Source organism: Sporobolomyces koalae, assembly GCF_050403365.1.
Source record: "Sporobolomyces koalae JCM15063 DNA, S_koalae_JCM15063T_v1_ctg6, whole genome shotgun sequence".
Taxonomy (NCBI): domain Eukaryota; kingdom Fungi; phylum Basidiomycota; class Microbotryomycetes; order Sporidiobolales; family Sporidiobolaceae; genus Sporobolomyces; species Sporobolomyces koalae.
In genome coordinates, this window is record NW_027481765.1 from 292966 (window position 1) to 319955 (window position 26990).

At 56.4% G+C, this 26990-nt stretch overlaps 9 protein-coding genes across 9 annotated transcripts; 3 read left to right on the forward strand and 6 right to left on the reverse strand.

Moving 5' to 3' along the window:
• Positions 1–150: 150 nt before the first annotated feature.
• On the reverse strand, positions 151–9181 carry JCM15063_003895 (phosphatidylinositol kinase family protein; the record flags this gene model as incomplete). The annotated part of the gene is made up of 30 exons (XM_076676939.1): positions 151–171; positions 237–406; positions 492–726; positions 803–859; positions 925–1221; positions 1293–1540; positions 1602–1739; positions 1815–1920; positions 1993–2487; positions 2563–2726; positions 2790–2976; positions 3046–3306; positions 3374–3569; positions 3642–3758; positions 3825–4570; positions 4636–4921; positions 4984–5084; positions 5145–6462; positions 6524–6761; positions 6826–7041; positions 7103–7300; positions 7365–7558; positions 7635–7737; positions 7804–8200; positions 8264–8397; positions 8459–8539; positions 8612–8731; positions 8804–8933; positions 9001–9046; positions 9114–9181. 30 exons carry the CDS (start codon positions 9179–9181, stop codon positions 151–153), a joined length of 7068 nt encoding a protein of 2355 aa, XP_076535921.1.
• Positions 9182–9494: 313 nt separating this feature from the next.
• On the reverse strand, positions 9495–11386 carry JCM15063_003896 (uncharacterized protein; the record flags this gene model as incomplete). The annotated part of the gene is made up of 7 exons (XM_076676940.1): positions 9495–10069; positions 10134–10224; positions 10298–10312; positions 10391–10534; positions 10606–11051; positions 11122–11224; positions 11294–11386. 7 exons carry the CDS (start codon positions 11384–11386, stop codon positions 9495–9497), a joined length of 1467 nt encoding a protein of 488 aa, XP_076535922.1.
• Positions 11387–11560: 174 nt separating this feature from the next.
• HOM6 (homoserine dehydrogenase) lies at positions 11561–13169 on the reverse strand (the record flags this gene model as incomplete). Its single annotated transcript, XM_076676941.1, has 4 exons — positions 11561–11750; positions 11851–12170; positions 12239–12915; positions 13142–13169. 4 exons carry the CDS (start codon positions 13167–13169, stop codon positions 11561–11563), a joined length of 1215 nt encoding a protein of 404 aa, XP_076535923.1.
• A 268-nt stretch (positions 13170–13437) lies between these two features.
• On the reverse strand, positions 13438–13964 carry JCM15063_003898 (HIG1 domain-containing protein; the record flags this gene model as incomplete). Its single annotated transcript, XM_076676942.1, has 3 exons — positions 13438–13547; positions 13626–13763; positions 13841–13964. The coding sequence occupies 3 exons, from the start codon at positions 13962–13964 to the stop codon at positions 13438–13440; spliced, it is 372 nt and encodes a 123-aa protein (XP_076535924.1).
• Positions 13965–14266: 302 nt separating this feature from the next.
• Positions 14267–16338, forward strand: JCM15063_003899 (uncharacterized protein; the record flags this gene model as incomplete). The annotated part of the gene is made up of 4 exons (XM_076676943.1): positions 14267–14446; positions 14519–14599; positions 14667–14749; positions 14820–16338. 4 exons carry the CDS (start codon positions 14267–14269, stop codon positions 16336–16338), a joined length of 1863 nt encoding a protein of 620 aa, XP_076535925.1.
• Positions 16339–16773: 435 nt separating this feature from the next.
• Positions 16774–22690, reverse strand: JCM15063_003900 (uncharacterized protein; the record flags this gene model as incomplete). The annotated part of the gene is made up of 7 exons (XM_076676944.1): positions 16774–17577; positions 17642–17745; positions 17820–17832; positions 17908–21052; positions 21462–22089; positions 22157–22253; positions 22316–22690. The coding sequence occupies 7 exons, from the start codon at positions 22688–22690 to the stop codon at positions 16774–16776; spliced, it is 5166 nt and encodes a 1721-aa protein (XP_076535926.1).
• Positions 22691–23005: 315 nt separating this feature from the next.
• On the forward strand, positions 23006–23742 carry JCM15063_003901 (uncharacterized protein; the record flags this gene model as incomplete). Its single annotated transcript, XM_076676945.1, has 2 exons — positions 23006–23214; positions 23283–23742. The coding sequence occupies 2 exons, from the start codon at positions 23006–23008 to the stop codon at positions 23740–23742; spliced, it is 669 nt and encodes a 222-aa protein (XP_076535927.1).
• A 51-nt stretch (positions 23743–23793) lies between these two features.
• Positions 23794–24072, reverse strand: JCM15063_003902 (uncharacterized protein; the record flags this gene model as incomplete). Its single annotated transcript, XM_076676946.1, has 1 exon — positions 23794–24072. One exon carries the CDS (start codon positions 24070–24072, stop codon positions 23794–23796), a length of 279 nt encoding a protein of 92 aa, XP_076535928.1.
• A 319-nt stretch (positions 24073–24391) lies between these two features.
• JCM15063_003903 (uncharacterized protein) lies at positions 24392–26634 on the forward strand (the record flags this gene model as incomplete). Its single annotated transcript, XM_076676947.1, has 10 exons — positions 24392–24428; positions 24539–24570; positions 24694–24836; positions 24984–25200; positions 25276–25386; positions 25456–25515; positions 25594–25656; positions 25793–25893; positions 25979–26181; positions 26276–26634. The coding sequence occupies 10 exons, from the start codon at positions 24392–24394 to the stop codon at positions 26632–26634; spliced, it is 1326 nt and encodes a 441-aa protein (XP_076535929.1).
• Between the last annotated feature and the right edge of the window lie 356 nt (positions 26635–26990).

Below are 26990 nucleotides of genomic sequence, written 5' to 3' on the forward strand. Positions count from 1 at the left end.
TGTTTGCACCGCAATCCATCTCTCTTGCTACAACAAGACAAAAGAAGAAAAATAAAACGAGAAAGAAAAGACACTGGCTGAAGGAACGTAATCGAGACAAAGGAGAGGGTATCTAAAAGAAGCAAACATGCTGGGCTCATCGAGTGCTCGCTACCAGAAAGGACACCAACCCTGACAGTCCAACGACACGCAACGTCAGCTGTCATATCCTGGCGCTATATGCCGTGCAAACTTACGATGAAACACTGAGAAAGGTTCTCAAGCGAGGTTGCTTGCGCGATCAGCTTGTCGACCTGATCGTTCACGCTCAATACGACGGTCGGTTTGAAATCGCGACCAGTCAACTTCTGCTGCACCCGCTCGACAACCTGTACAGCCCGAGCGTTGATTTGGCCCATGGCGTCGTCTGGGAGAGTGAAATATCATTCGAAAGTGATGATAAGTTGGTGTGCCAGGAAGTAGCGCGGCTACAGCATCGATAGAATACTCACCATCGTGCACGTTCGTCTCGTCTCCGCGTGGACGTCGTGCGCCAGGATTGTTGTTCTCGCCACCGCGGGCAGCGTTCTGGCCTCCGACTTGTCGCGCACCTTGCACCAACCTCCAGTTGATAAGGGGATCGTGCACGAACGCTTCGAGAACGGCAATGATGGACTCTTTGTTCTCGCGCAGAACTCGCATTGTGTGCTGGCAGGTAATCTTGAACGTGCCTTCGATGCCAGAGACCTGTCGCATCACCAGACGCAAAAGGCAAGAGTCAGTCGAGCGACACGATGACCACACCAACAGGGTCACGACTCGCCTCCATTGCCGATGTAAGCATCCGAGTGAGACGGAACGGGACTTTTTCCGGATGTTTCTGTTGTAGCAGAAGGGAATGATCAGCACGCGAGCCGGGCTCTCAGTGAAACAACCGTGACGTACCTCGCGCTGCATGGCGACTTCGAAGCAGTCTCCAAAATCGACGTGGACGATTCTGCCGCTGACTCGGTCCATGAGCAGATTCGACGGATGTCGGTCGCCGAGACCAAGGATATGTCCGACCATCGACATGACAGCCAGCGTGCGGCAATAATTGCTGCGACGGTCCAACCAAGCTTCTGAATTGCGACTCTTGAGCCAAAGCACCCGGTAGAAATCCTGTCCAGTCGTGTTGTCGAGCGAATACTCGAAGACTTCGAGTTTCTGCATGAGACACAGGTGCTCAAAGTCGGGTGCCATCTGCGCGGCAAGAGATTAGAAAAATCAGTGCATGAACCGAGAAGGAGAGTGAGCGCGGGACAGAGCCTGACCTGGAGAATGAGACGATGCTCGATGTTGAGCAAGATCTTGCGGCTGTCTCGGTAGTTCTTGATCAAGACGTGGAGAGTATCGGTGCTTTGCACCCAGCCAAGCAGACCAGAGTTGGGTGACAGCGGGATAACCGGGTATTTCACGATGGTGAGATGACGCTTGAACGTCTCTGGATCCTTCTGGAGCAGAGTGTTGACGAGACCGAACAACTGCATAACGCGCTCGTCTTGACGAAGATCCTCGTGACCTATAGAAAGCAGGTCTTAAGCTGTTGCTCCGTCAAACCGGGGAGAAAGATAAGGGTTTACCCTTGAGCAGGAAATTGTATTCGACACCATCACTGCCCTGGATCCTGAGCTTGCGCGGACGCTGCTTGGATGTGAAGACTTCTAGGGTAGGTCCGAAGCTCGCAATACGGATAGTCCGTTTGGCCGTTGTGTATGTGCCTGAAAAAAAGAGAGATTGGCATGCGTGAGTGCCAGAGCATCGCAAGGGTATCTGTCACGCTTGAGCAGACTCACCTGGAATGGCTAGGTCGAGATCCTTCGCCGCTAAAAGCTTCGGCGAGACGTACTGCAATTCGAGCAGAGTGAGCGTGGGCAGGTTCTTGTTGATCTTGCGGAACACCTAGAGAGAAAGAACAAGCCGGCGAGTGTCAGCTTCACTGGGCAGTGTCGCACGGGTCGCATAGGATCTCACCTGGTAGTACAGGTCCCATGCGTGGTTGAGATCATTGATCTCGCCGTACTGGCGGTACCGCCGGCACGACTCGCGTGCGTCGGAAAGGTCACGCGAGAAAGTCTGCGCGAACGAGATCTCTCGCAACGTCTCGGGTCCCTTTTCGAGCATGTCATGCAGGGGCTCGAGCGTCGCAAACATGGCCTCAATGTTGTGATCACCGTAGAACAGCCTCGAAGCCTCTTCGAGTCCTTCGTGCCACAGCTCGTGCCAGAGAATGGCGACCCGGATGAGCTCCTGGCTGACGAGGACAGCTTGTTCGACGAGCGACGCGCTGTGATCTCGCATCTTGTTCATGATCGAGAGGGCGGCACGACGTCGGTTTTCGCTCGGGTACTTTGACGCAACGGTGAGAGGGTAGACGAGAGCTTGAGGATGAGCTCGGCCGACATCGGTAAGGACATGCTGGATGAGCTTGCGCACGTTCGCGTCCGGCGCGTGGATACGTGCGATAAGCTGAGCGACAGAGTTGCAGTCTGATCAGTATGGCGAGCCGCAGCGGAGCGAGGATCACGGCCTGCGCTGACATACCTGCGGAATGACTTCGAGCCAGGTATCCACGCTAACGGTGCGGAACCCTTCGATGATGGCTGTCGAGACTTCGGCGACATGACCGTAGCGGAACCAGAGGGTCAACAGTCGCAAGGTATCCTGGAGGGAATTGCCCGGGGATAGAGCGACAGAGCGGAAGAAAGCTGTCGAGGCTATCACGTCAGAAACACTCTACGCTGATAAAAAGTCTGCGAGTGAGGACGTACCCTGAACTGAAGGGACAAGATGAACTGAGTAAGATTGCGGTTTCGTGGCATCTTGTTCACCTTGGGCTTTCGCAAAGTGCGAAACCACCTCGGAGTTTGCAAGAGCCCATGCGTGCCAGGCCTTGTACCATGTAGGATCAAGGCTCGTCGCGAGCAAATAGGATCTGAGGATGTCGGGAATGACGTCCTAGCGTTTTGTGACGGCAAGCTCAGCCAACGAGCACTGCGAGAAGAGTACAGTAGGTGTGTGACTTACGGATCCCCAATCCTCCTGCATCGCGCTCTGCCATTCTCCGAGCTTGTAATGACAGCGAGCGAGCAGACGAGTATACTCGGCCTTGCGTCCAGGCGATACGACTTCCGACCCGGGCGCCGCTTCGCCGTCAGGATGAATTCCGAGGTCTGCCGATAGCTTGCCCGTGAACTCGCGAAGCCATGCAAGTGTCTCTTCGCGAGCGCCTGACGCCCAAAGGTATTTGAGATGCGCATAGATGACTTGAGGGGGTCCCGATACGGCCTAGACAGAGGTCGATGTCAATGAGCGTATTGCTGGAGGACCGGGAAATCATAGCATAGCAACTTACAGGTGCTCCCATCGGAGCATGGTCGTCGCCGAGCAGCGAATTGAGGGTCTTTTCCGCCAGACCGAGACGACCAGACTTGCGACACAGGTTCGCGAACTTGACCCACATCTCGGTGTTCTCTCGAGGCGTGACGACAAGCGCTCGCACTTTGAGAATGCGTTGCCATACGTCCACATCTCGTTTGCATCCTTTGAGGCTATGGGTACAGTGGATCCGAGGTCATCAGCTCAGAATCATGCAGATTTAGGGGTACTGAAGAACGACTGACCGCTTCATCCAAGTCTTCTGAATCACCGCACGTCGCTCATTGTTTCCAATCGCGGTCGCTTCCTTGTACGAGATGATCTCTTCCAGCTCTGACAGCATCTGGATTCGTACCACAGCGCTATGAGGGTGCCAGAGTTAGTTGAGAGCTTCAAGGTGCAGCAGGATGGGACTTGGGGGAACATACTCGTAAGCTCGATTGTAACTCTCGCCTACCAGCGTAGTCAACTCGGTGTCGAGCAAGTCTCGAGCCTTGTTGATGTGACTCTGAGCCTTGTGGAATTGACCCCGATGAATCGAAAGAATCGAGCGGAACCAGGCGCGGTCGGCCGAATCGTGCTTGAGAACACCAATGTAATTGTCCATGGATTCCCACTGCGCGAGCCCCCAAGAAGCCGCTGCTGCGAGAGGGGCGATCTTGCGGCGCATGTCGTGACTGGCTCGACCCCAGTTCTGTTCTGCGATGCGAGCGAGCGACTCCCATTCTCCAAGTGCGTGCAAGCATCGCATTCGACCCAGGGTGACATCGAACGAATTGGGTTGCTCTTGCGCCTTGCGCTCAAATGCGGCGAGAGCATCCTCCCACCGCTCGAGCTCGATGTACCACTCCTCTTTGAGCTCGAGATTGTGCACCTGGTGGGCGTGGATGAGGATACCGACCGAGACATCCGGCTGCTGGAGCGAGTTGTTGATCCGAATCAACTCCTCGATCGTCTGCACTGACGGGTCCGACAGAACTTCAAGCTCCTTGTAGTGCAGCGCCTTGGCATAAGCGCGACACTTGAGCGCGTAGCCTCCGAGGGTCGATATCGGGATCGGCAAGACTTTGTCATCGTGCTCCATGAACTCGGCGAGATTCAAGAGTGTCTGCGTGATCTCGGGCGGCAGAGTCGGCGAAGCCAAAGCGGTCTGAATCGCACGAACGAGTTCCTCCTGCAGCAGATTGGTCCCCAAGTTCAGCGTATTGCTGAATTGAGTCGAAACGAGAGGAGACAGACCTGATATTGATCGTACAGCTCTGTCCAGCAAGACACGAAGGCTGCATTGAAGAGATCTCGCGCCAGCGGTGGGTACACTTCGGCGAGATTGGCACAGGCTCGAAGGGTGTGAGAAGGTGAAGACTTGAGGAGCTGCACGCTCAATCGCTTGAGCCATTCGCGCCAGTCGTCCGGTTTCGCGCGATCCACTGGTTCCCAAGCGCTCTTGAGATTTACCTGGTTGACAGGTAGCTTGCTCACTCCAGCGTCTGCTGCAACCATTGCTTCGTTGTTTGGCAATATGATCCTGCAGAGTGCACATTCGGATTAGAGGCAAACAGCAGAGCGGACTCTTGGAAAAGGACTCACGGATCGCCGAAGGTCAAATCTTGCGGCAGAGGCTCTCCCTTGAGAAGCTTGGAGACGAGAGCATCATATTGCGGGTGGTGAATGCGATTCCGTACGAGAGCCTGTCGCGATGGAAAGAGTCAATACACCTACTCCACGACGAGGACCGAGGATCTCCTGACCTTGTTGATCATGCCAACGAAGAGAACATAGTCGGGTCCCATCTGCAAGAGCAATGCACAGAGAGCATCCATCGCCGGCAATCGAAGATCGTAGGGCGAATTTGGCGAAGCGAGTACTCGAGCGAGGGGGTGGATAATCGCCGAGGCGTGATCAGCAAAGTTGATCTTCCTGGAGAGTTGAGTGACCGTTTGCATCGCTTGCTTGCGCAGAATGATAGGCACGTCCGCCTGTTCGAAGGTCCTCACGATCGCCGGAATGATGAGGTGCAGGTACTCCTCGAGACTCGACCCAAAGATACCGAACGCGTGCAGGACCTTGATGAGCGAAGTCTGTCGACGAGGCTCGCCAAGGTCACGATCGAAAGCTTGCAGCATAAGAGGCAGCAAGTTCGGAAGATACGCCTTGAACTCTGCATCAAGAGCCAGCGCGATCGACTGAATGACATCAACGATGATGACCTGCAGACCTGGATTGGTTGTCGTCGTCCAGAAATCTCGAATGGTCGACATGATTGGTCCGAGGTGGTTGCGGACGTGTTGTTTGACCATCGAGATGAGCTGACCCAAATTCTGGAAGTAGTACTCTTGCAGACCGACTGGACAGCTGCGCATGACATTGAGGAATGCTGGCAGGACTTGAGGGAGGAAGGAGACGACTTTGAGCCGCAGTGAACGGAAAATGTACATGATCGCATCGACCACCGCGGTGTGGTGATCACTCAGAGAAGGATCGTTGAAGACGACGAGCAGGGCGGAGAAAGCAATCGTCGGGTAGTACTCATCGTGTTGCGGCCCGATATTGGATGGGTGCGTCGGATCGGCAGGGTTGAGGGCTTCGACGTAGGCATCGTTCGAGATCCCTTCGACAACGCTGTGGCGATACGGATCGAGCGCGCCGAGAACTCCCATCACCCGAATGACCTCCCTGCGCGTATGCTGACCGACTTCGGTCTTGAGCAAGCCAATCAGCATCCCGAGCAGAGTCGGGTGATCGAGGTACGGGTCAATGACGTAGCCTGCGTTCGAGGAGAGTTGTCCGAGGGTGCGCAGAGCCGCGTCTCGTTTCGGTGTGGAAGCTTGGTCGTGCAAGGTGTCGAGGATGAGTTGCATTAGCGGCTCGAGCTGGACGAGAAGGTCTTCCCCTCCCACGCGCGAGAGCTCTCCAAGAGTTGTCATGATGCTCGACGCGACAGCTGGCGACGTGTCGCGCGACTTGGGAAGGAGCACGTTGAGCATAGGGACCACGTAAGGACGAGTGAGGCGCTGCGAGGCTCCGACAAGGAGTCCTAGAAGCGTGGAGGCTTCCTCTTTGCTCCGACTGCAGGACGACAGATTAGCGTACGAAACCGACAAGGATACACAGCTGTTTGAGCCCATACCTGGAAGTAGAGTACTCGAGCTCAGTCAACAACTGGATGAGCGTTTTCCGGAGGGACGGCATGACATAGGCTGGGTTGATGCTCGCCAGTCGACCGATGATCTTGATGGCAACTTCGCGGATCACGTAGACCTCGTCGTTGAGTGCGATAAAGAGCGAGCGGACGCATTCGGCCTGAGCGAGATGACGATCAAACTTGGGGTCGAGGGCAGAGATAGTCACTTCTCGGATCGAAGGGTCTGAGAAAACGATATGGGGTCCGTGAGTCCCGATCCGAGCATGCGCTTCGAGCGAGAGCCTGACCTGGATCGGCAATCGCCAGAGTAAGGAGCTTTTCGAGCACCTCGTTGACAAGCCGGATCGTGTTGTTGCTTGTTTGCCCCACCACTGGATCGTTGGCGAGGACAGCGCACGCCGAGAGGGCTGCCGCTTTGCGAATCTCGGGATTATCATCCTCGACGTATCGGATGACTCGATCACGGATGAATTCGCCCAAAGAATGTTCGGCAGAGATGTCCGCTGTGATTCAGTACATAGCGTCAGACAAGGGCCATCGACTGATACACCGTTTGATCCGAACCTGGTGTCGCCGCGCGATTGATTTGGAAGATACCCTTGAAATTGAAGGATCCGAGAACCTCGAGCGCGAGAATGACCTGAACCTGATCCTGATGTTCTGGCAGCGGAGCGTGTCGCGCGCGATGGTACCTTTGCGGGGCACCAGCTTGCACGAAGGGTTCGCCGGCGAGAATTTGCGAGATGAGATTGAGGACTCGTTCTGTACGCCATTCCAATGATCAGCGGACCAAATCGATACTGCCCAAATCGAGGGCCGCGCCCACCTTGAATTTCGGGAAGCAAAGGAGGAATGTCCTTTCCAAGCTGTGTGAGCGCAACTTCGAGAGCGGTGCTCAAACCGTATGCGAACATGAGATCGAGAAGCTCGTGCATGTGCTTTGTGAGTGCCTGCCCGACCGATTGAGCCAGCATCCCAATGCATTGGAAGATGGATTCTTCCGAGGGAGCGCCTTTCTTCCTGTAGCGGACGCGCATGATACAGTCAGCGTTGCGAAGCGAGTCGAGATTCATCGATCGCAATGGTTACAACATACCCTCGCTGTTGAAGGCCCTCTTTCACGCTAGCCAGAATCGGATCGAGGTAAGGCGCCATGGCCACTTTGACCTGCATCGCGACATGACCGATAGCGTGAAAAGCTGCGATCGCAAATGTTGATTGTGAGCACGACCGGGTCGTTTCCTAGTCAGAATTTAGAGCCTCACAGGTGGTGCGATCCCGATTGTTCTTCAGCTGTCCGAGCAGGTACAGCATTGTCTTGTGTAGATAGTGCGCGGCAAAGTCGGCATGGTTGTAAGACGCCAGAGTGGGGATAAGTTCGACGACAGCCCTTCGCACAAGCGGATCTCTGTGGTCTTTGAACGACAGGATCTGATCGCACACTTCCGTGTACCGTTCATGCATGAACATCTTGCCCTCGAGGAACAATTCCTTGTAGCCGAGCAGCGAGCCATGGATTGCCTCCGGGGTGTTCAACTTGAAGCCGCGTTGCGCTTGATCGTACACCATCGTGAACATGTCGTTGCGGTACTGATTGTCTCGTTGGCTCGCAATGAGCAAGCATCCGGCGAGGGCACCAGCGGCTGCCTCTCGGATGGCAACCTGAGTCATGCCAACGAGTCAGCCATGAGCGAAGTTTACGACTTGAGTGAGGATCGTGCAAACCTTGGGATCTCGCAGGGCGGTCCACAGGTTGTCGAGCAGGTCGGGAACATTGTCGTACACGAGTCCCGGCGAAGATCGGGTCAGCTCGCGCAACACGAGGACTGCAGCGTATCTCCGTGATTCAATTCGTTCGCCTGCATGCGAACCGAAAGGTCAGCTTGGTGCGCATATCTCGCACATGTACAAAGAACATACCCTGAAGCCATTCAATGCAGCTCTTGACCTGAATGTCGACATGTTCTGCCATCTGTGAACCACCCTGTGCAGCGAGTCGAGCTGTTGCCGGATGCTTTAGGGTGAGCTGGCCGGACGCAATTTTGACGGGTAGAGCACGAGGAGGATCTTTACCAAAAACCTTGGCAGCGAGGGTCATGACGAGCGGGTCGGGACAAGGAAACGCTCGCTGGACTGAGGCTGCAAGTCGGATCGCTCTCGACATGTCATTCCCGAGAACGTCGACCAATTTGTCTGGAAACCAGCTGGCATGAGCGCCGCATACGCCTTGGCGGAATCTCCCCAGGGAGACTTTTGAAAACGCACCAATCGCTGTAATTCCCGCTAGCTTGTCCTGCAGATCGCTCGAGTTGACCAATGCGAAGCATCTCGCATGGATTTCGGCATACGTCTTGTTGAACGCTTCTGCCGAGAGTGTTCGCGAGCTTGCAAGCACCTGTGTGGACGGCTCGAGGTTAGCTTCACGAGCGTTTACCCGAAATGCGAAGAGCGGATAGACGAACAAGGTTGGATAGTTCGGCACTCGCTCGTAACCTCACATCGTCGGATCTTGCATGACATGATCAAGGTCAGCGAAGCGCCTTGGTGGCAAGCAGCAGCTCGGCAAACAACTCACTTGCTCCGGAGATCATACAGGATGGCATCGAGGGGCCGATCTGGCGTCGAAACCACTCCAATCGCCATCCTCGGAGAGCGACCGAGATCTGTAGCAAGCACTCGCTGCGACACCCGACGAAGCTGAGTACGTAGATAGAGCGCTGCGGAACGAGTCTAGTTTAGTTGGTGGCAGCGCGGCGAGAGTTTCGTGTGGTGGTGACCTGTTTCTTCGGACGAAGCGGGGGCGGCATGAACGACCGGTCATGTTTTTCTCTCCTTTCTAACCTTCCAGACAGCGACGATATGAACAGATAATGCTTTCAAAGAAATAGACTAGCCATTTCAGTTGTGTGCAGAAAAAGTGCAGAATATGGCACAGTACGCAGCACTGCAACTCTTGCTAGAACGCCCTCACGAGTGCGAACCCCACGACGAACCACACCACTAACCGCTGGGTCCTGGGTGACACGAACGGGTCGATGCAGATCTGCTTGACGAGCCTCGGGAACGACACGAGCCGTTCGCGAACCGTGGGACCATCGAAGCATGCCGAAGTCGAATCGAGGCGGACTCGGGCAAGGTCATGCATGAGCAAGTTGTGGTACAGGACGTCGAGCGAAGGTCCAAACAGGGTCAATCCGGCAAAGAGCCATCTGAGCACGAGCGTCCCTTGGCTCGGGTCGTAAGATGGAATCGTCGCGTGATCGTCCTGAAGCTTGGGGTCGAGAATTTTGGCGGCGAGATGTGGGTCGACTGCAGCGGGACGACCTACTCCAACTAGATCTGCGACGGGATCGGCGAGAGCCTGTCGCATGCCTACACGAGTGCGAAGCCCTCCGGTCAAGAGCACGAGCGGTCTCGGAGCAGAGAGCTCAGATGTTGCAGATCGGTCGCTCAACATCTCGTATGCTCGACGCGAGAATTCGGCAAAGAACGCCTCCCGAGTCGACGTCGAGGATTTCGTTGAAAGGAATTCTGCTCAACGTCGAATTTAGTTGCCCTAGGAACGAGCGAGAGCAGCAAAGTTTTCGATACATACCTGGTGCCTCGTAGCTACCTCCACTGATCTCGATAAAGTCGAATCCGCCGTGTTCAGTGAGCCAACGCACATTGTCGAGCGCATCTTCCTCCTGCACCTCAGCAAAGACCCCGCGTCAGCCCGCACAATCATGTCAAATCCCGGATCAAGATAGACAAACATACAGTCAAGCCACCTCTCTAGGTCGCGTAAAGGTTGTTGTCATGGTATAGTCAGCATGAAAACGTTTGAGCGCATAAGATTTCCTTTTGTCTCACGATGTAATCTGACGCGTTCAGCTTGACTCCGAGCACAAACCCGCTCGAAAGAGGGTATTCGGCTCTGATCCTACTGGCAATCTCAAGTAAAAGTGCGATTCGTTTCCGAGGAGTGCCACCGTATTCATCCGTTCGCAAGTTCGTCTGAAAAACCGCTCAAGGAGAAAGATAAAGTCAGCGAGAACCGGGCAGGCACACGTGCATTGACTACTGACATGTGGACTCAGGAATTGTGCGAGCAGGTAGCCGTGAGACGCGTGCAGTTGAACCCCATCCCATCCCGACTCTTGCGCGAGCTTTGCCCCTCGCAAGAACTGCTGAACAACCTCTTCGATGTCTTGGTTCGTCATAGCTCGCGGAATGCCCCAAACTGCGTTACCCATGAACTCGCCTATCCGCCCTTTCCCAGCGGTCATCGGTACGGCGGAAGGAGCGAGCGCAGGCGTAAAGGGTGATCGACCCGTAAAGACGCGCATCGATTGTCGACCAGGATGATTCAGTTGCATGATCCGTAAAGGTTGTTGCGAAGGATCTTTGGTGTTCATCGATGCAGCCCAAGAAGCGTAACGCTCTCTCGCAGTCGGGTTTGGCCGCTTGGACGGGAGCGGAATTGCGACATCAAAGGGCAAGCCGAGATGGTTCGGCGCAACCTGTACGTTGCCTTGTACGAAGAATGGTTAGTCGGCATTGCCTTCCCGCCTATTTGAGAAAGTAAGAGAGACTTCGCGGACCCGAAATGATCATGCCGAAACGCCCACCACTCCAAGTTTTGTACAGTCGGTTGAGACGTTCATTTGGCAGAGTATTGATACTCATGATCTCGGCCATTGCGCTCTGAGTAGCGATTCTCGTTGAGCGCGTTTGTTGAATGACACTTGATTTACGCCGCGGAGCGGCACTTACCTTGACGAGCCGGTTCGGTAGCCGCTTACCACATGGCAGTTCGACCGTGTCTTCCAGCGCCAGCGACGTTGCAGCGGACTCTGGATGCGACATGAGCAGCGAGAGATGAGGACGGGAACAAGTCATCGCGACGCGACACGAGCAACTCGCAGACACTATTCTGATGTAATCTAGCGATAAAGGCTCATTGCATGCATCTATTCTGAATCTACAGCGTTTTCTGGTTCCCAAGAGCAACAAGTTCCCGATGCTCCGTTTTTTTTTTCTTCAAAGGGGGATCCTGACGCCGTATCGTTCGGCAACCTTGATCGCATCGCCGACGACACCGGCTGCGGTCACGTCCGCTCCAGCGCCCGAACCTTGCACCGTGAGCGGCGAAGGGTATCGCTTTGAGTGGAACGAGACAATGTTGTCCGAGCCCGAAAGCGCAGACGCGAAAGCGTGCGAAGCAGGGTACCTGTAAAAATCGCAAACGCACGGATCGGGCGCAAGCGGTCAGATACTGTCGTCGGTGTTCCGGGGAAATCGATCGAGACAAAGGGGAAAATGTGGCTCACTTTTGGAGGGCACACTTGACAGTGCTCGTCTTGCGGTCGATCAGGCCGACGTAGCGCAAGACCATACCTTCCTGTTCAGCCTCGGATCGAAGTTTGTCGAACTCGGCATCGAATTCGGGGAGCTTGGCGACAAACTCGTCTCCCGACGCGATCGAAGCGAGGGCGGCGGGAATGAGCGATTCGGTCGAGAGCGAGGCGTACCCTTCGGGCAGGTCGGGCAGAGCCGGCAGCGAAGACGGTTGGAGCGACAAGAGACGGGACAGGATCGTGAGCTTGCGCGCGACGTCCGAGCCGTTGAGGTCGTCGGCAGGGTGGGGCTCCTGTCGGGGTCAGGTCTTCGGGTCAGCAAGGGGAACTCTCGTGGGGTCTGAATCCGAAGTTCACGCACAGTGTAGCCGTTGTCTTTGGCGATCTTGACCACCTCGCTGAACTTGGGTCCTCCACCTCCGGGCTTTGAGAAGTTGTTGAAAATGTACGAGAACGTTCCCGAGAAGACACCTTCAATCTTGGTCACTTCGTCTCCAGTCTTGAGCATGTCACGCAGGGTCGAGATGATGGGCAGACCAGCACCGACGGTCGCCTCGAGGAAGACGGAACCAGCTCCCGGCGCCGACTGCGCTTCGACAATGCTCTTCCACAGCTCGACGTTTGACGAGAAGCCCTTCTTGTTCGGCGTGACGACGGACAGGCCGGACGAGATCGCGAGCGGGTACAGCTCGGTCACAGAGAGGTCCGAAGTGCAGTCGATCAGGATGGTGTGTTGCTTCGACGCGCGCGACTCGGCAGCGAGGCTCTTGACGACTTCACTCGGGTTCGCAGCCGAGTACGAAGCGGCGGGATGGGGCGAGGAAGTCGGCAACGGCTGGGAGGAGGGCGGCAGCAGCGAGAGCAAGGTCGCGGCGTCGAGCGAGGAAGCCGAACGCGAGATCGAGACGGTGTGCTTCGAGTTGGACAGCGAGACGATGCTGAAGACTTTGTTGAGCGTCGGCGAGCTCAGCTGCTCGACGACAGCCTTGCCGACAAGTCCACATCCGATGAGAGCGACGGCGCAAGAGGGAGACGACACTGACGTTCTCGGTTCACGGCATCAGCTTTCGAAACAGCATCTTTGATAGCGAGCACGAGAGCAAATGCGAGCTCACTAGTTGCAAGTTGGATAATCGGAGGGAGACTCTGCCAGAACGGGATTCAATATGCGGTGAACTTCGCAATCTTTCCGAGTTTCCGGCGGTAGACTCCGTTTTCCAATGTCGACATAACTGTGACTATGGATAGTAGCATCACAGCGTACGGATTGAGAGATGCTTCGAAGGGATCATCAACGTCGACCGCGGAAGAGTCAAAATACAGTCTTCTGGAGCAAGTCGAGCACCTGCCGAGTTCACTTTCGCCAGAGCGAGACCCGAGAGGTGACAGAGCAGTGAATGCGAAATTGCAGAGGGAGCTTTACAGATTACAGACATGAGGAGAAACAGTACGAAATAGCAGGAGAGCCCGAGACCAACCGGAGCGAGTGCCAGTCGAGATTGGGGGGATGTTCGACGTGTTCGTCGTATCTACAAGTAATGCGAGATAGAGCGGACGGCTTCACGCTTGCACGGACGGGGTGGGTGCCGGTGCTTCGGCCACTGCGAGTTTGGCTTGCTGCTCTGCTTCTCGCGCTGCTCGGCGCTGCGATTGGAAGTACACCGATCCGCCTTGAGATGTTGCAAAACGCTGTGGTCAGTATAGTGCGAGACGGTAATGCGGCGAGCGAAGAACGATCGGCAACTGACCGAGCGCGGCGATGACGGTCACACCTTGCGCTGCGACACGATACCGCAGCATCTTGTTGAACTGTTCGCGGTTGCCCTTTTGCAGGGCCGAGCTGGCGGCGAGGAGCGCGACGACGGTAGCGAGACAGCCTGAACATGCTAGGCGGTCAGCGATCGGGACCGTTGGCTGCATCGAGCGGGCGTGGCGCCAGCGGGAGAGGCCGAGGACAACTGACCGATGGGCACGAGAGGTTCTTCCTTGAACTTCTGGGAGAACTTGGCCCAGCCCGTCTTGGGCGGCGGTGGCACTTCGGGCGACCATGCCTCGGGCACGGGATCGGGGATGTATTGACGCGGCATCTTTCCAATTTGGCTGTAGCGATCGATAGGTATCTCACGAGCAGGAAGATCAGGGGAGCGCGGGCTGGTGGCAGTGGGAGAGCGAGCCGAAGAGGGGGCCGCGGAGCAACCAGCAGTCAGCGATCACCTCGGTCAGACTGAACGAGCAAGGTTCCAACGCACAAGAGGAGTCGACCAGCACACGAGTGTCCTCTGACAAGTCGAGGTGGACGAGGAGAGCGGTGCGAGACACGGTCGAGTGAACCTCATCTTTTCCTAACTTGCTTCTTCGCCCTTTCCACCCCACCCCGCGCCTGTTCACGATGCCCCCCAAGCGCAACCAAAAGTCGAAGCAGAACTCGAAGCAGTCGTCCAAGGCGCCGTCCAAGGCTCCCTCGGGCGCTGCCACCCCGGCTCAGCAGGCTGAACCCAAGCAACTCGCGGCCGGCCTCCTAGGCCTCAACTTTGGCCAGTCCTTCTCGAGTGTGGCCATCATCGACAAGGCGAGTTCTACCTTTCTCATTACGGTTCGCGCACCCGAGCCCCGCTGACCGTTGCCCCTCGCGCGCATGCAGGAGGGACTCGCCGACTGCATCGCCAACGACGACGGAGAGCGACAGATCGCGTCCGCCCTCTCGTTCAACGGATCCGAGGTCGTCAGTCATGTCGCAGCTGATCTCGACAGCAGATTCCCCGAGCTCATGCATCCATCTTGTCCCGTAGTACTCTGGTGTGCCCGCACGCGCACAGCTCGTTCGCAACGCTGAAAACACCATCCTCGCCTTCCGCAACCTCCTCGGCAAATCGTACGTCGATTGCAGCGTTCCTGAGTTGTCGCGGGCCATTCCATTTACGGTTTTTTTGACATTCTCGCAGGTACGCCGACGTCAAGGACGTCAAGCAGCCGTGCAACTCGGCCCCCATCGTCGACTCGAACGGTCAGCCCGCGTTCACTGTCACGATCGACGGCAACCCGACCACTCTCACCGTGCACGACTGCGTCGTCCGATTCCTCCGCGTGCTCCTCTCGTACGCGACTGACTTCCTCGGTCGCCCCGTCACCGATGCCGTCTTGACCGTCCCGTCGGCCTTCACTTCTGCCCAAACCGACGCCCTTCTCGCTGCAGCCAAGGAGGCTGGCATCAACGTCGTCCAGACCATCTCGGAATCCGCTGCTGCCCTCGCCGCGTACCAATCGACCGAAGTCACGACCGAGGGCGAGCCCCTCGCGATTGACCGCAACACGATCGTCCTCGACGTCGGAGCAACCACCACCACTGCATCCGTCGTTGCGGTTCGAGATGGCCTCTTCCACCCGCTCGCGACCGTGTCCGACAACAACCTCGGCGGAGACAAGCTCGACGAGAAGCTCATGGACTTCTTCGGCAAGGAGTTCACCAAGAAGACTCGCATCGCAGTCGAGCCGTCGAACCACCGCGCGCAGATGAAGCTCCGTCTCGCAGTCGAGGTCACCAAGAAATCGCTCTCGGCTTCGAACTCGGCTCCGTGCTCGATCGAGTCGCTCGCTGAGGGTATGGACTTCCACGGAACTGTTAACCGTATGCGTTTCGACCTCGTCGCCGCTTCCATCTACAATGGCATCATTGCCAAGGTCGAGGAGGCCCTCAAGCAGGCCAACCTCGACCCTCTCCAGATCCAGGAAGTCGTCCTCGTCGGTGGAACGACCAAACTGCCCGCGCTCGCCGACAAGCTCTCGTACCTCCTCCCCGAATCGGCTCAGATCACGTCGCAGATCGAACCGGACGAGGTCGTCGCCAAGGGAGCCGCACTTCACACGCTCTCGCTCACCAAGACTTTCCCCAGCTCTGAACCTACGTCTGCCGAACTGTTGAAATCGTCGACGACCGAACCTCTCGTCGTGTCTCCTTCGGCCCTGTCGAAACCTCTCGGATTCGTGCTCGAACCTGAGCAATCCGATCTCTCGAAAGTCGCGTTCGTGACCCTCATGGACCGAGACACCCCTCTTCCGGCCCGACGCATCATCGATGTCAACGTCCCGTCCGACTCATCCGTGAACGAGGTCGTGCTCGCGTTGTGGGAAGGAGAGGCGTACATCAAGGTGACACCGCGGGAAACCAAGGTCGAACAGGCCAAGGGACTCCTCTCGTCGATGGCAAATGCCGTCAAAGGTGCGGTTGGTGCGGGCAAGTCTGCCGATGACGAAGATTTCTCGGACGATGATGATGAAGAGGAAGACATCAAGACGGTCGAGGTCAAACCGACGCAAGCGATTGCCGATCTGGTCATCCCGGTTGACAGCAAGAAGGCGGACAAGAAGGTGCGCGTGACGCTCGTTGTCGACTCGAACGGCAAAGGTTCAATCGAGGCGAAACAACTCGTCGACGGGGCCAAGTCGGTCGAGACCACTTTCTAAAAAAAATCAGAGCGCATTGCTCTTTCCGATTCCTTGCTCTAGAATTTAGAGTTTCTTTTTTCCCTTCATTGTGTTTCCATTCTCTCTTTATCTCTCCACCACCCCCAAAAAAGGAAGTATCCTATCGTGCATTCCCTGTCGAGGGCTTAGCAATGAAATATCCATTTCGCTGCACTCTCCAAGGGCTCGAATACGGTCTCGAGGTAGTCAAGACCAGCGCACTGCACTTCTTTCAGTTCAGTTCAATTCAGGTGACAATCAGAAAAGTACATGACAAAAAAGACATCCCAGCAAAATCAGTATGTAAGAGGAAACAACATGGGAATGGGTATCAAGATGGGAAAGGCAAAGAAAAAAGGATCTTGACGACAAAAAAACAGGTCGTGCGTTGTGAGGGGGGGAAGAACAGGTAGGGGTATAGAGTGTTCAAGCGAATTATCGACGTTGCTCCGCTGCCCAGTGTGGCAACGATGCATGCGCTAGTGCTGACGTGGGTCGATGAGGAAACGTTGCGGACGCTGCGAGGGGAGGAGAAGGTTGTGCAGATCCTGGCGGTGCCGAGAATCGATGCGCGTGCGAGGGAAGTTGAGGTTGCGAGTACCCAGAATTGAAGTAATCCGGAGGGGTTGGACGCCGGTAATGATCTGCGGTCGGCGCGATCGCGACGCCTGGAGTGGCTGGCGAAGCATACGACGCGAACGGGGAGATCGGGGACTGTGCCCACTGAGGCGGCGATGGGGCGCCGGGAGTGGCGTGATGAGGTAAGAAGTGGTCAAAGCGACGAGACGGTAACGCTGTAGAAAACGATGACAGCTGAGACGACGTCGAATGCTGACTGGGGCGAGGTATCCCGTTTGAAAGGATCGTACGGCTGTGTTCAGGTGGCTGAAAAGGATGACTCCGTGCATCGGATCGACCAGTGAATACATGAGATTGCGGAGCACGAGTCGGAGGGCCTGCGCTTTGGACAGCTTGAGCTTCGCTAGACCGCTTTTCTGAAACAGCTCCTCCCTCTCCGGCAGGTCCGGTTCCACCGCCGAACCAATCTTCCTTGGCAGATTGAGTCGACTCTTGATCGGGAGTGCTATCGTTGAGCATATTGCGAATGTGCATTCCAGCGTTGGTCCCGGCCGAAGCGGCGACAGGGATGGACGGGAGCGGCGGTAGATGCTGGGAATTGCCCCCTGGGAAGTAACCCATACGCAAAGCATCCGGAGGCTGATGATGCACGATGGCAGGCTGATGCAATGGATCGTCAGCGACAAGTCCAGGACTCTTCTCGGCGACAGGTTCGCAATCTCACCGAGTATTCGCTTGGGGTCATTGCTGGCGATTCATCCTCTGGATCATCATCGTCGTGTGCGACAGCACCGCTGACGAGGCTTCTGAGACCGAGTTTCTTTGCATCTGTGATTAAGGAACAGGATCAACGACCTCGTTCTGAGAGAGCGGCTGGTAAACGAAAATAAATGGCAGCATACTGTTCGTGAACCACTGTGATGCGGGAAAAGGAGCGTTAGCGACCGTGATCCAAGACCGGTCAAGAGGAGAAATAGAGAGGACGCTTACGTTTCGACATTGCACAGGAGTTTTGGTACCCATCTCCTCACCGATCGCTTTCCAGTTCTTGCCGTGAACCTCGAGCAACCGCATGATGTCGCCTTTTTCAGCTGCAGACCAGTACGAATTGGTGTTGGTCTTGCGTCTCGGTTTCAGCCTTTCGTTAGGTAGGGTCTCGATTGCACCGTCGTCGTCGGGGTCCATGCGAACTTTGCGGTTCGTCTTGGCTGCACGAGGTCGAAGGGAAGCAGCACCCGCATCTTCGTGATCGTCAACGGGAGCTCCAGCGAGGGCGCCGAGCAATTCAGCGGCTTCCATCATGCCTTCCGAATGCAAATTTGTACCAATCGTTCTCGAAGGTACGCTTGCGGTCGCGTCGTCGGGCAGGTCGTCATCGAAGATGCGATCGAGAGCAGGATCATGAGCTCGTTGAGAAGCTTCGAGGTGCGCACTCGTCGCGAGGGCAGAGGACTCGATCGAGTGGGCTGGGACAGTGGTCCTCGGATTGCGTGGTGAGTTGGGTGCATGCCGATCTTCGTCTTCTTCGTCTTCATCGTCATCTCGATTGCCGAGCATGGTCGACTTGGCACCTTTGAGGTTCGACAAGAGTGAAGATCCTTTGCCTTTGCCTTCTCCCGGTCGCTTCTTCGTCTTTTTCCTGCGCCCGTCGCGACCTCTCCGCTCCGACAGACTTCGAAAATCGATCGCATTCTTCATGCGGTAGTAGAATAGGACGCATTGGGCCGTGGTCCTGCCTGGCAAGCCTTGGGCGATCCTGCCAAACTGTTTCGGATGCTGCGAGAACCGCTTGCAGTACGTTTCAACTTCGGCCTCGGTCCAGGTCTCCATCGGAGTGTGCACTTCGTAGGTTTCGATCGGGTCAACGACACGGTATCGCTCGTCGTCGAATGTGCACGAGATGATCTCGGCTCGTTCGGAAGGGTCGACAGCCATGTCGGGTACGACTGCGGCAGTACGGGCGGCGCGAACGTCGGGATCTCGCAAATCGGCGGTTTCGAGACTGGCGAGGATCTCGAGAAATTCGGCTTCGGATCGAACAGCGTCTCCGTACCCGAGGGTCGAATTGCTCAATCCTCCTCCACGCCGGTTCGCTCGTCCTCCTCCAAGTTGGAGAGGACCGGGTGTGGTGGGTTCGGGATAGTATGGCATACCCGAAGAGTCGATCGAGGGCGTTTGAGGTGCGGTCGAGTTGGCGGATCGTTTGACAGCTTTCCGTTGCAATCGTTCCTTGAGCTTGTCGAGGCGTTTGATATGGGCTTGCCAGTCTCGATCGTACCCAGCGTACTCCTTCCTGAGCTGCACCATTTTGATTCCGCGGCGTTGGTCTCTCTCTTCGAACTCTTCGGCAAGGAACGGGATCATAAGGTCTTGATGAGCTGCAAGATCTTCCCACGTTGGCTTGAACCATTCCTCTCGATCGAACTTCGAGACCAAAGTAGCTGATGGTTTCGCAGTTTTGAAGGATATACCAACGCCGGTTTCTTCAGTGTCGTTAACGAGTTCGCTGTCGTTTGAAGCGCTGGGTCTCGAGAGTGGAGATATCGGTTGAGGTGGCGAATGGTGATCGAGAGGTGTTGTCGAAGATGGAGGAGCACTCTCGTCCTCGGGATGGTGGACGATTGTGCCGGCAAGAGCCTCGACCCGAGGATCGGTTTCAACAGCAACAGTCGTCTCCAGAAACGACGAAGCTCGTTCAGGGGTAATGTCTCGCTCGACACGCGGCGACGCGGGTGGGACAGGCTCGGTGACTGTAGGCGTGACGACCTCTGGGACCGGAGGTCTCGATTGATCGACATCCATGGAGGATTCCTGCGCCGATTGCTGTTCTTGCGGTCTCGGCGAGAGAGGTTCGTCAGCAGGAGCTGCGACCAAAGCATCTCGAGCGGCGTCAGGCATAACGACCACTGGGTCGACCTGCATTTCCGATTCCTGCTCTCGAGTCTGTTCCGTCTCCTCCTCCTGTGCTTCTTGTTCCACGAGATCTGAGGGTGGAGCGATCGATTCACCCATGATCATTTGTGCGTCCTCTGCCTCCACTGTGTCGTCCAAACCCCGACTTGTTGTCGCCAGCACCGAGACTTCGCTCTGTGCCTCATGGGCCTGTGGTGTATTTACCTCGGCACCGATCTCCATCTTGACTTGCACAATGTCTTTGTCAGGTCTCTCGACTTGTACATGACCGATTGGATCGAGCTCGGAACAAATCTCTCCTTCTTCCCTCTCCTTCTCGTGCTGTTCGAGTGACTCTGGTTCCGCGATCGGGGTCGGAGGTCTATTCTCTTCTGCTCGAGGTTGCGGTAGCGGTGGTGTCGAGCCTCGACGGCGGTCCTGGTGTGTCGGAGTCGATCTGCGTATGGGCTCGCGGTCGGGTACATGCGAGGGGACGACGGGCTGAAGAGAACGTAGTTGAGCGGGTGATACGATTTCGCCTTCCTCTTGCTCTTCACCCTCTTCCAGCTCTTCTTTGACCCCAACGGCTGAGGCGAGCGTTGAATCCGCTTTTCGCTCGGGAGTCCTGCTATCGGATCGCGCAGTCGAGTGGTCTCCCTGGCTTGCAGTAAAAGCTGATGATGGCGGCGGTAGTCGACGGCGAGACGGCAACATTGGAGGCTGGTTCGGAGGGACAGCGGGTGTGGGCACAGGAGACGCACGTTGGACAGCGCGACGAGGAGGAGTACCAGACGGCTCGATCCGAGGCGCATTTTGTGGTTCCGGTGGGACATCTCGAGGCGTTCGACCGATTGGGAGCGGCGGAGTCGTGGACACCGGATCATGATCCTCATTTGCTTCGCGTTTGAGCTGATTTCCGTCTCGGAAAGAGGTCGACGGTCGCGGCGTGGTCGAACGAGATCTCGACGTTTCTTTGCGCGAGGTTGAACGCGAACGCACTGGCGACCTCGATCGCGAAGGCGAGCGTGACCGAGATCTCGAGCGATAGCGTCCTGGACCGTTCCGTATCACGAGACTGTTCGAGGAGGAAGCTGGAGGTTGGAATGAAGACTTGTGTAGCGGTGGACGACGGTATCTCGAGGCGAATGTCGAGGGTTCGGGAATTTCACCGGGCGAGTAGGATCGAGATCTCGCTCGAGGACCTCGGTCGCTGGGTGCACCTCTGAAATCTGAGTCTCTAGGCCTGTCACCGACAACAGGGTCCCGGAACCGGTCGAAATTGTTCCCTCTATCGCTGTTCCTCACATCTGGACTTCTTGCCCGCGGGGTGCCTGCGTTAGAACTCTTCCTCGATGCCACACTCGAAGGTCCCGTTCCTGACATTGTGGATTGGTCGAGACTGTTGGCAACGTTGCCGAACGGAATGCTTCTCTGGTTGTTCGAGCGCATATCGAGCGAGGTTGACTGTTGCCGTGGTCTTGCGGATGCTCGGTCCGACAAATCGCTCGGAAAGCGCGAATGCGAAAACCCGTTCCTGTGCAAGGGTTCAATCAAACGTTAGAGAATTTCGACACGATCCTTCCAGTTCTAGAAGAAGTGGTACACACGGTTTCGAGCTCTCTACGAGCGCGGCGCCTCGACTACTCTCGTACCTGTCGACATTTCGACCTCGATCCCAACGACTCGCGCCTCTCTCCCTCGGTCTCTCCCTTGGCCCGTCCCGGTCCCTGCCGATCGGTTCCGGGGAAGGATACCGATTGAGCTGCCTCGAGTTGTAGTCACGCCTGTCGAGATCTCGTTCTCGTAGGTCTCGTGTTCGGTGTTGATCGCGCAGGTCTTGCGCGTACAGTGACTCGTACCGGTCATAGTCCTCGTCGTCGAGCCGACTTCGTTTCCGACTACGACTCGTGCGGTTCTTGTAAGGAATTTGAAACGTAGATCCTGTCGGTTTGTTCGAGTCGCTGTCCAAAGGTGGACCGTTCGATGTTGTCGGGTAGGAAGGTCTCGTCGAAGTGGGAGCGCGCGGGTTCGAGAGAACTGTCGCATTGGTGGAAGGCACTGGCGTGGTGGATCGAGACGAGCGAGCAGCTGGTTTTGGCGGAGACGGTTTCGACGAGCTGAATGCACCAATCCCTTCGAGTCGAGATCTACTCGTGCCGACCGAGGGCGATGCCGTCACAGTGGCGGTGATCCCGAACCTCTCTGCCCGTTCGAGTCTCTTGAGTTCCTCCTTCTTGCGGTCGTGCTCGCTCTCTCGCGCGAGGTCGCTTCCTACGGGCTCTGCCCCGGTCATGCTGCGACGTGGAACTGATCCAGCAGAAAGTGTAGATGCTCGCTGTGACCCGACTGAGGGTGAGCGAGACCTGGCGCCGTTGCGGTTCGCGGTTGTGGGTATCGGCCGATACGATGAAGCCGAGGTTGATCCTGGGTCTGTCGGGCGAGCGCTGTCTCGAGCAGGCGGCGAATAGGCTTGCGTTCGTGCCTGAGTTCTACTGTGAACAGGTACCGAAGTCGACGACGACGACGACGAACGAGACACGGCGGATGCGGCTGGCGGCATCGGGAGGGGCAAAGTCGAGACCGGTGCTGACCGGGGTGACGGCTTGCTTGGTGGAGGCGAACGCGAACGCGTTGCAGCGTGCTGACTGGCAAGTCCAGGAGGAAGTCTAAACGTCAAAACAAGGTGAGTGAACCGCGCGGTGGGCGAACTGGATCCGCTCACGAGGACTTGCCTGCTCCTACTCGAGATGACTGAGGTCGGTCTCGCCGAGGTCGGGGTTCCGCCGCTGTTCCTGCTGCCGCTGGCCGGCACAAGCGGAGGCGGCGAAGTCCGTCGCCAGCCCGAGCCACTGTAGCTCGGGCGATTCTCCATCGTGACCATGCACGGGACGAGGGATCCTCGGATCTGCTCCTTCTGCCCGCGTAGGTCGATTGCAGAGTGGTTTGAGGTCGAGTGGGCAGAGAGACGAGACGACTAGACGATCGACGAGCGCTGGCGGGGTCTTGAGCGCTACGAATCGGCTAGCAGTACGCCCTGAGAATGCGCTTGATCGTGGAGCGCGAGTTTGGCGTGAGTATGGCGGAGGGTCGAGTCGAGTGAACTTGCTCGCGTCTCGTGCAAGTGTGTGCACAACACCTTTGCTTGTTCACACACGCTCGAATCTCGCCTGTCGGGCTCTTGAGAGAACCCTCAGCAATGACGACGACCGAATTGCTCGACCACCTGGATCGACTGCTGGGCGAGTACCTGAGCCTGCTCGACCAGTACCAGGCGTACCACGCCTCGCTCGAGCGCGACCTCAAGCAAGGGTACTTCCATCTCGCCAAGTCGAAACTCGCTCTCGGACCGACCCGCGTCTCGCAGCCGAGCTGGGATTTGTCCGCGAAAGACTCGCAGGTCCAAGTGTGCGTGCACCACATCGTGTTCTCGCCCGCGCCGGGACCCCCTCTCACTCTTGCTCGATACCAAGTAGAGTCATACGATCGAGCTCGCAATCACAACGTACAGGAGAAGAAGAAACAAGCACTACAACAACAACAGGAAAGCATGACCGTGACCTAAATTTGAACGAAACGCCCCTGCTCTGGTCCCTCGAACGTCGCGTACCGAACCCGACCAATCTCGACGACTCATCCCACTCGACCCTGCGTCACCGTGCGCGTGGTCACCGATCAGGGTCCAAATCCGCTGGGAGCAGCGCCCGACCTGCCGCCGCTTCTCCCCTCAACCAGTTCAGTGCGTTCCCGCCTCCAGCGCTGAGAGCGGCAGCGAGCTCGTTCGAGAGCACAATCGGACAGGTCGTGCGCGTCGTCGAGCTCGAGAGGCAGTTGCACGCGAAGGGCCACGAGATTGAGCGGATCAAGGACAGGATCGAGCGAGAGCGAGGGAAGGCGGGACAAGTCGGACTCGAGGACCAAAGTGGAGAAGCATGACAGCACGGTTGCAGTAGTGGAACTCCCTCCGACTGTAGTGTGCGAACGAGATCAAGACTGGGGTCGGTCGCCACGGTCCGATCGCGAGGTCGAGAACCGGTGGTACAACTTCTCGCCGACGACGAGTGCGCCCGCTCCGAGCACGATCACGCCGACGCTCCCGAATGCGAGCGTGACCGATTTGGTTGCGAGGTCGAGCAGCGCGCGCCACTGAGTCCGGCTTGAGCCCGAAGGCGACGCGAGCGACGTCACGAGGGGAAGCGTGAACGCAGACGTGAGGAGCACGTACAGCGGGAGGTCGACCGCGAGCGAGGAAGGCGGGGGTGCCATCGTGACGAGTCCTGACGATGCGTAGTGGTTGTCCGTCCCGAGCTGAGTATAGGCGGGAGAAGAGAAGCGTCGCGTTTGATTCACGCGCAGCGGTCCGTTCGCTACAGTACTTCGCGAGTGCTGCGTTCTCTTGGATCACCTCGCAGAACGAGATCTATCAGCGCGTGTACACTTCCGACCACTTCGACTACTGGTCGCGCTCAAGCAGCGGGCTGTACGACCGTCACGTCGATCACATCGAGCTCTCTCGACCCCTCGCACACCACCGCAACTCGACCCATCTTGATCAACGAGCCTTCGAGACGAGGCTTCACCCGCTATGGAGAATTACCAGGCGCTCGAAAAGGTCGGAGAAGGTACGCTCGCGGCTCCGTGTCGACTCGCTCACTCAACCTCGTTCGCTGGCCTCCCAAGCGCAGTGCTGACTGGGCCTGTTGCACCCGCGTCGGATCGGTGGCACCAACAGGAACGTATGGCACGGTCTACAAGTGCAAGCAAGTACGTGGACACCCTCATTCACTCCTGCCTCTGATCCGACTCACACGACGCGACGCCTCCTCGCCCGAAACCCGTTCTCTCGCCTCGACGAAACTTTCACTCACGATGATTTTCGTATTGCAGTTGCAAACGAACCAGATCGTCGCCATGAAGAAGATCAGGTTGGAAGACGACGACGAAGGAGTGCCCTCGACCGCACTGCGCGAAGTGAGCGTTCTGATGGAGCTCGGTCAGAGTCAGCACAAAGGCAGCGAGTGCATCGTCAAGTGAGTCTCTCCAGCTCGCCTCTCCCTCTGGTTACTCGGTCTAGGTTGCGATCGAGCGCCTGTCCGGCGCAATGGGAGAATTCAACATCACCCAAATAGGACTGACTCACCTGCTTGTCGCTCCACGTGCTGTCTGTCGTGCAACAGGCTCCTCGACGTGATTCACTCAGACGACCGGCTCTGTCTGGTGTTCGAGTACGTCGATCTTGACCTCAAACGGTACATGGATGCCGCGGCCCATGCGCATCACCCGAATGCCGCCGCAGCCGGTGGAAAGAACGGTGCCTGGGTCCCACCGGCGGCTCTGGGCGAAATCAAGGGCAAAGGCCGAGCGAAACGGGGGTTACCCGAAGAAATTGTCTTTGTAGGTCCATCCATCTTTCTTTCTAGTCCTCGTGAGTCCTCGACGAGTGACTCATCGTTCGCCTGCGCTTGATAGAAATTCATGAGTCAGCTCTGTCTCGGCTTGAGTCATCTGCATTCGAGGCGGATCTTGCACCGGGACTTGAAACCCCAAAACCTGCTGATCGACAAGCATGGAAACCTCAAGGTAACGTTCATCATCCCTGATGCTGCATTGCTTTGGCCGTGCCCTGACACTTGCAAGTCTTGTACCCAGATCGCAGATTTTGGTTTGGCACGAGCGTTTGGAGTTCCGTTGCGAACATACACGCACGAAGTAGGCTTCTCAAACCTATTCCGAGTCGTCACTACTGTATATCAATTGACGGACCATGCTGTATGGCTCTTGCTATAGATCATCACTCTCTGGTATCGACCACCAGAAGTCCTGCTCGGAGGCAGACATTACACGACTGCTGTCAGTCATCTCTCTTCGCTACCTCCCGCTTTGACCTCGAGTATTGCTTTGCGCCATACAGCGAAGCGAAGGAGTCCAAGCACGCGCGTGACAGCTGACAGATCTCGTTTGTCCAACCGACTTGTGCGCGTAACAGGTTGACGTGTGGTCGGTGGGAACCATCTTTGCCGAGATGGCGTCGGGTCTGCCACTTGTACCGGGTGATTCCGAGATTGATCAAATCTTCAAAATCTTCCGGTAAGCGCCACCGCCCATTGTACGCTGATGATCTTCCCGCGGGATCTTGACACCATACTTTTTCCTTTTTCTGCTTCTTCTGCAGTCTGTTGGGAACGCCAACAAGTCAATCTTGGCCTGGCTTGAGTCAAATGCCCGACTTCAAATCGACTTTTCCAGTATGGCGCGGTGCAACTTTGGCGACTGAAGCCGGTGGAGGATGGGATCAAGTATTGCCAGAGATGGAACCTAGCGGTCTCGACCTGATCAAGAGACTGCTCATCATTGATCCGGAGAAACGAATCTCTGGTACGTGTTTCCCAAATGCCTTTGTTCATGCATCTTCTTCGGATGAAGTTCAGCAAACGAGAAACTGAGATCGTGACTCTTACGTGGCGGTTAGCCAAAGTCGCTCTTCACCATCCTTACTTTCACCCGCAAACAACTGCGACTCCGACGCTCGACAATCCTGGCACGTTCGCTTCGACGGGAGTCCTCGGACAACCTCTTTCCCCATTCTTGAATCCCTGGGGTACGACCGGTCCTCCCACATCACAACAATCCGCACAACAACCACAAATGCCAACCCAACCGCCTCCACTTGCGACGAATTCTCAAACAGGGAATCCTCAACCTCGAGCTTCACCCGCTCAACAAAGATTCTTTGAAAGGATGAACCCTTCCTCTTCGAGTCCGAGAAGACAAAGCGTCAATAGCGTTCCTAGTGGTCACATGGAAACTCTCATGGCTAGTCCCATCTGATCAATCCTCAGAATCTCACTCTCATGGCTAGTCCCATCTGATCAATCCTCAGAATCTAGTTCCCTCCTCTGCCCGACCTCGCCGCTCGTTCCCATTGCATTTTTGTTTTTTCTTTTCTCCGGTGGTTCCTCGAAGCCCTTTGTTTCTTTTCGTGTCTTGCTTTTTCGTTGGCTCTCTTTTTTGTTCTCCCTTTCGTTCGCAAACCACCCCCACCAACGCATCTTTCTCTTTGTCCTGTCATTCTTATACCATCTGTTTTTTCCTCTCGAGGCCTTCCGAGCTTGAGGATGGTCTTTATACGTTGAGGAAACTGTTCTCGCTCCGTAAGAATCACCTACAGCAAGGGATGTTTGGAT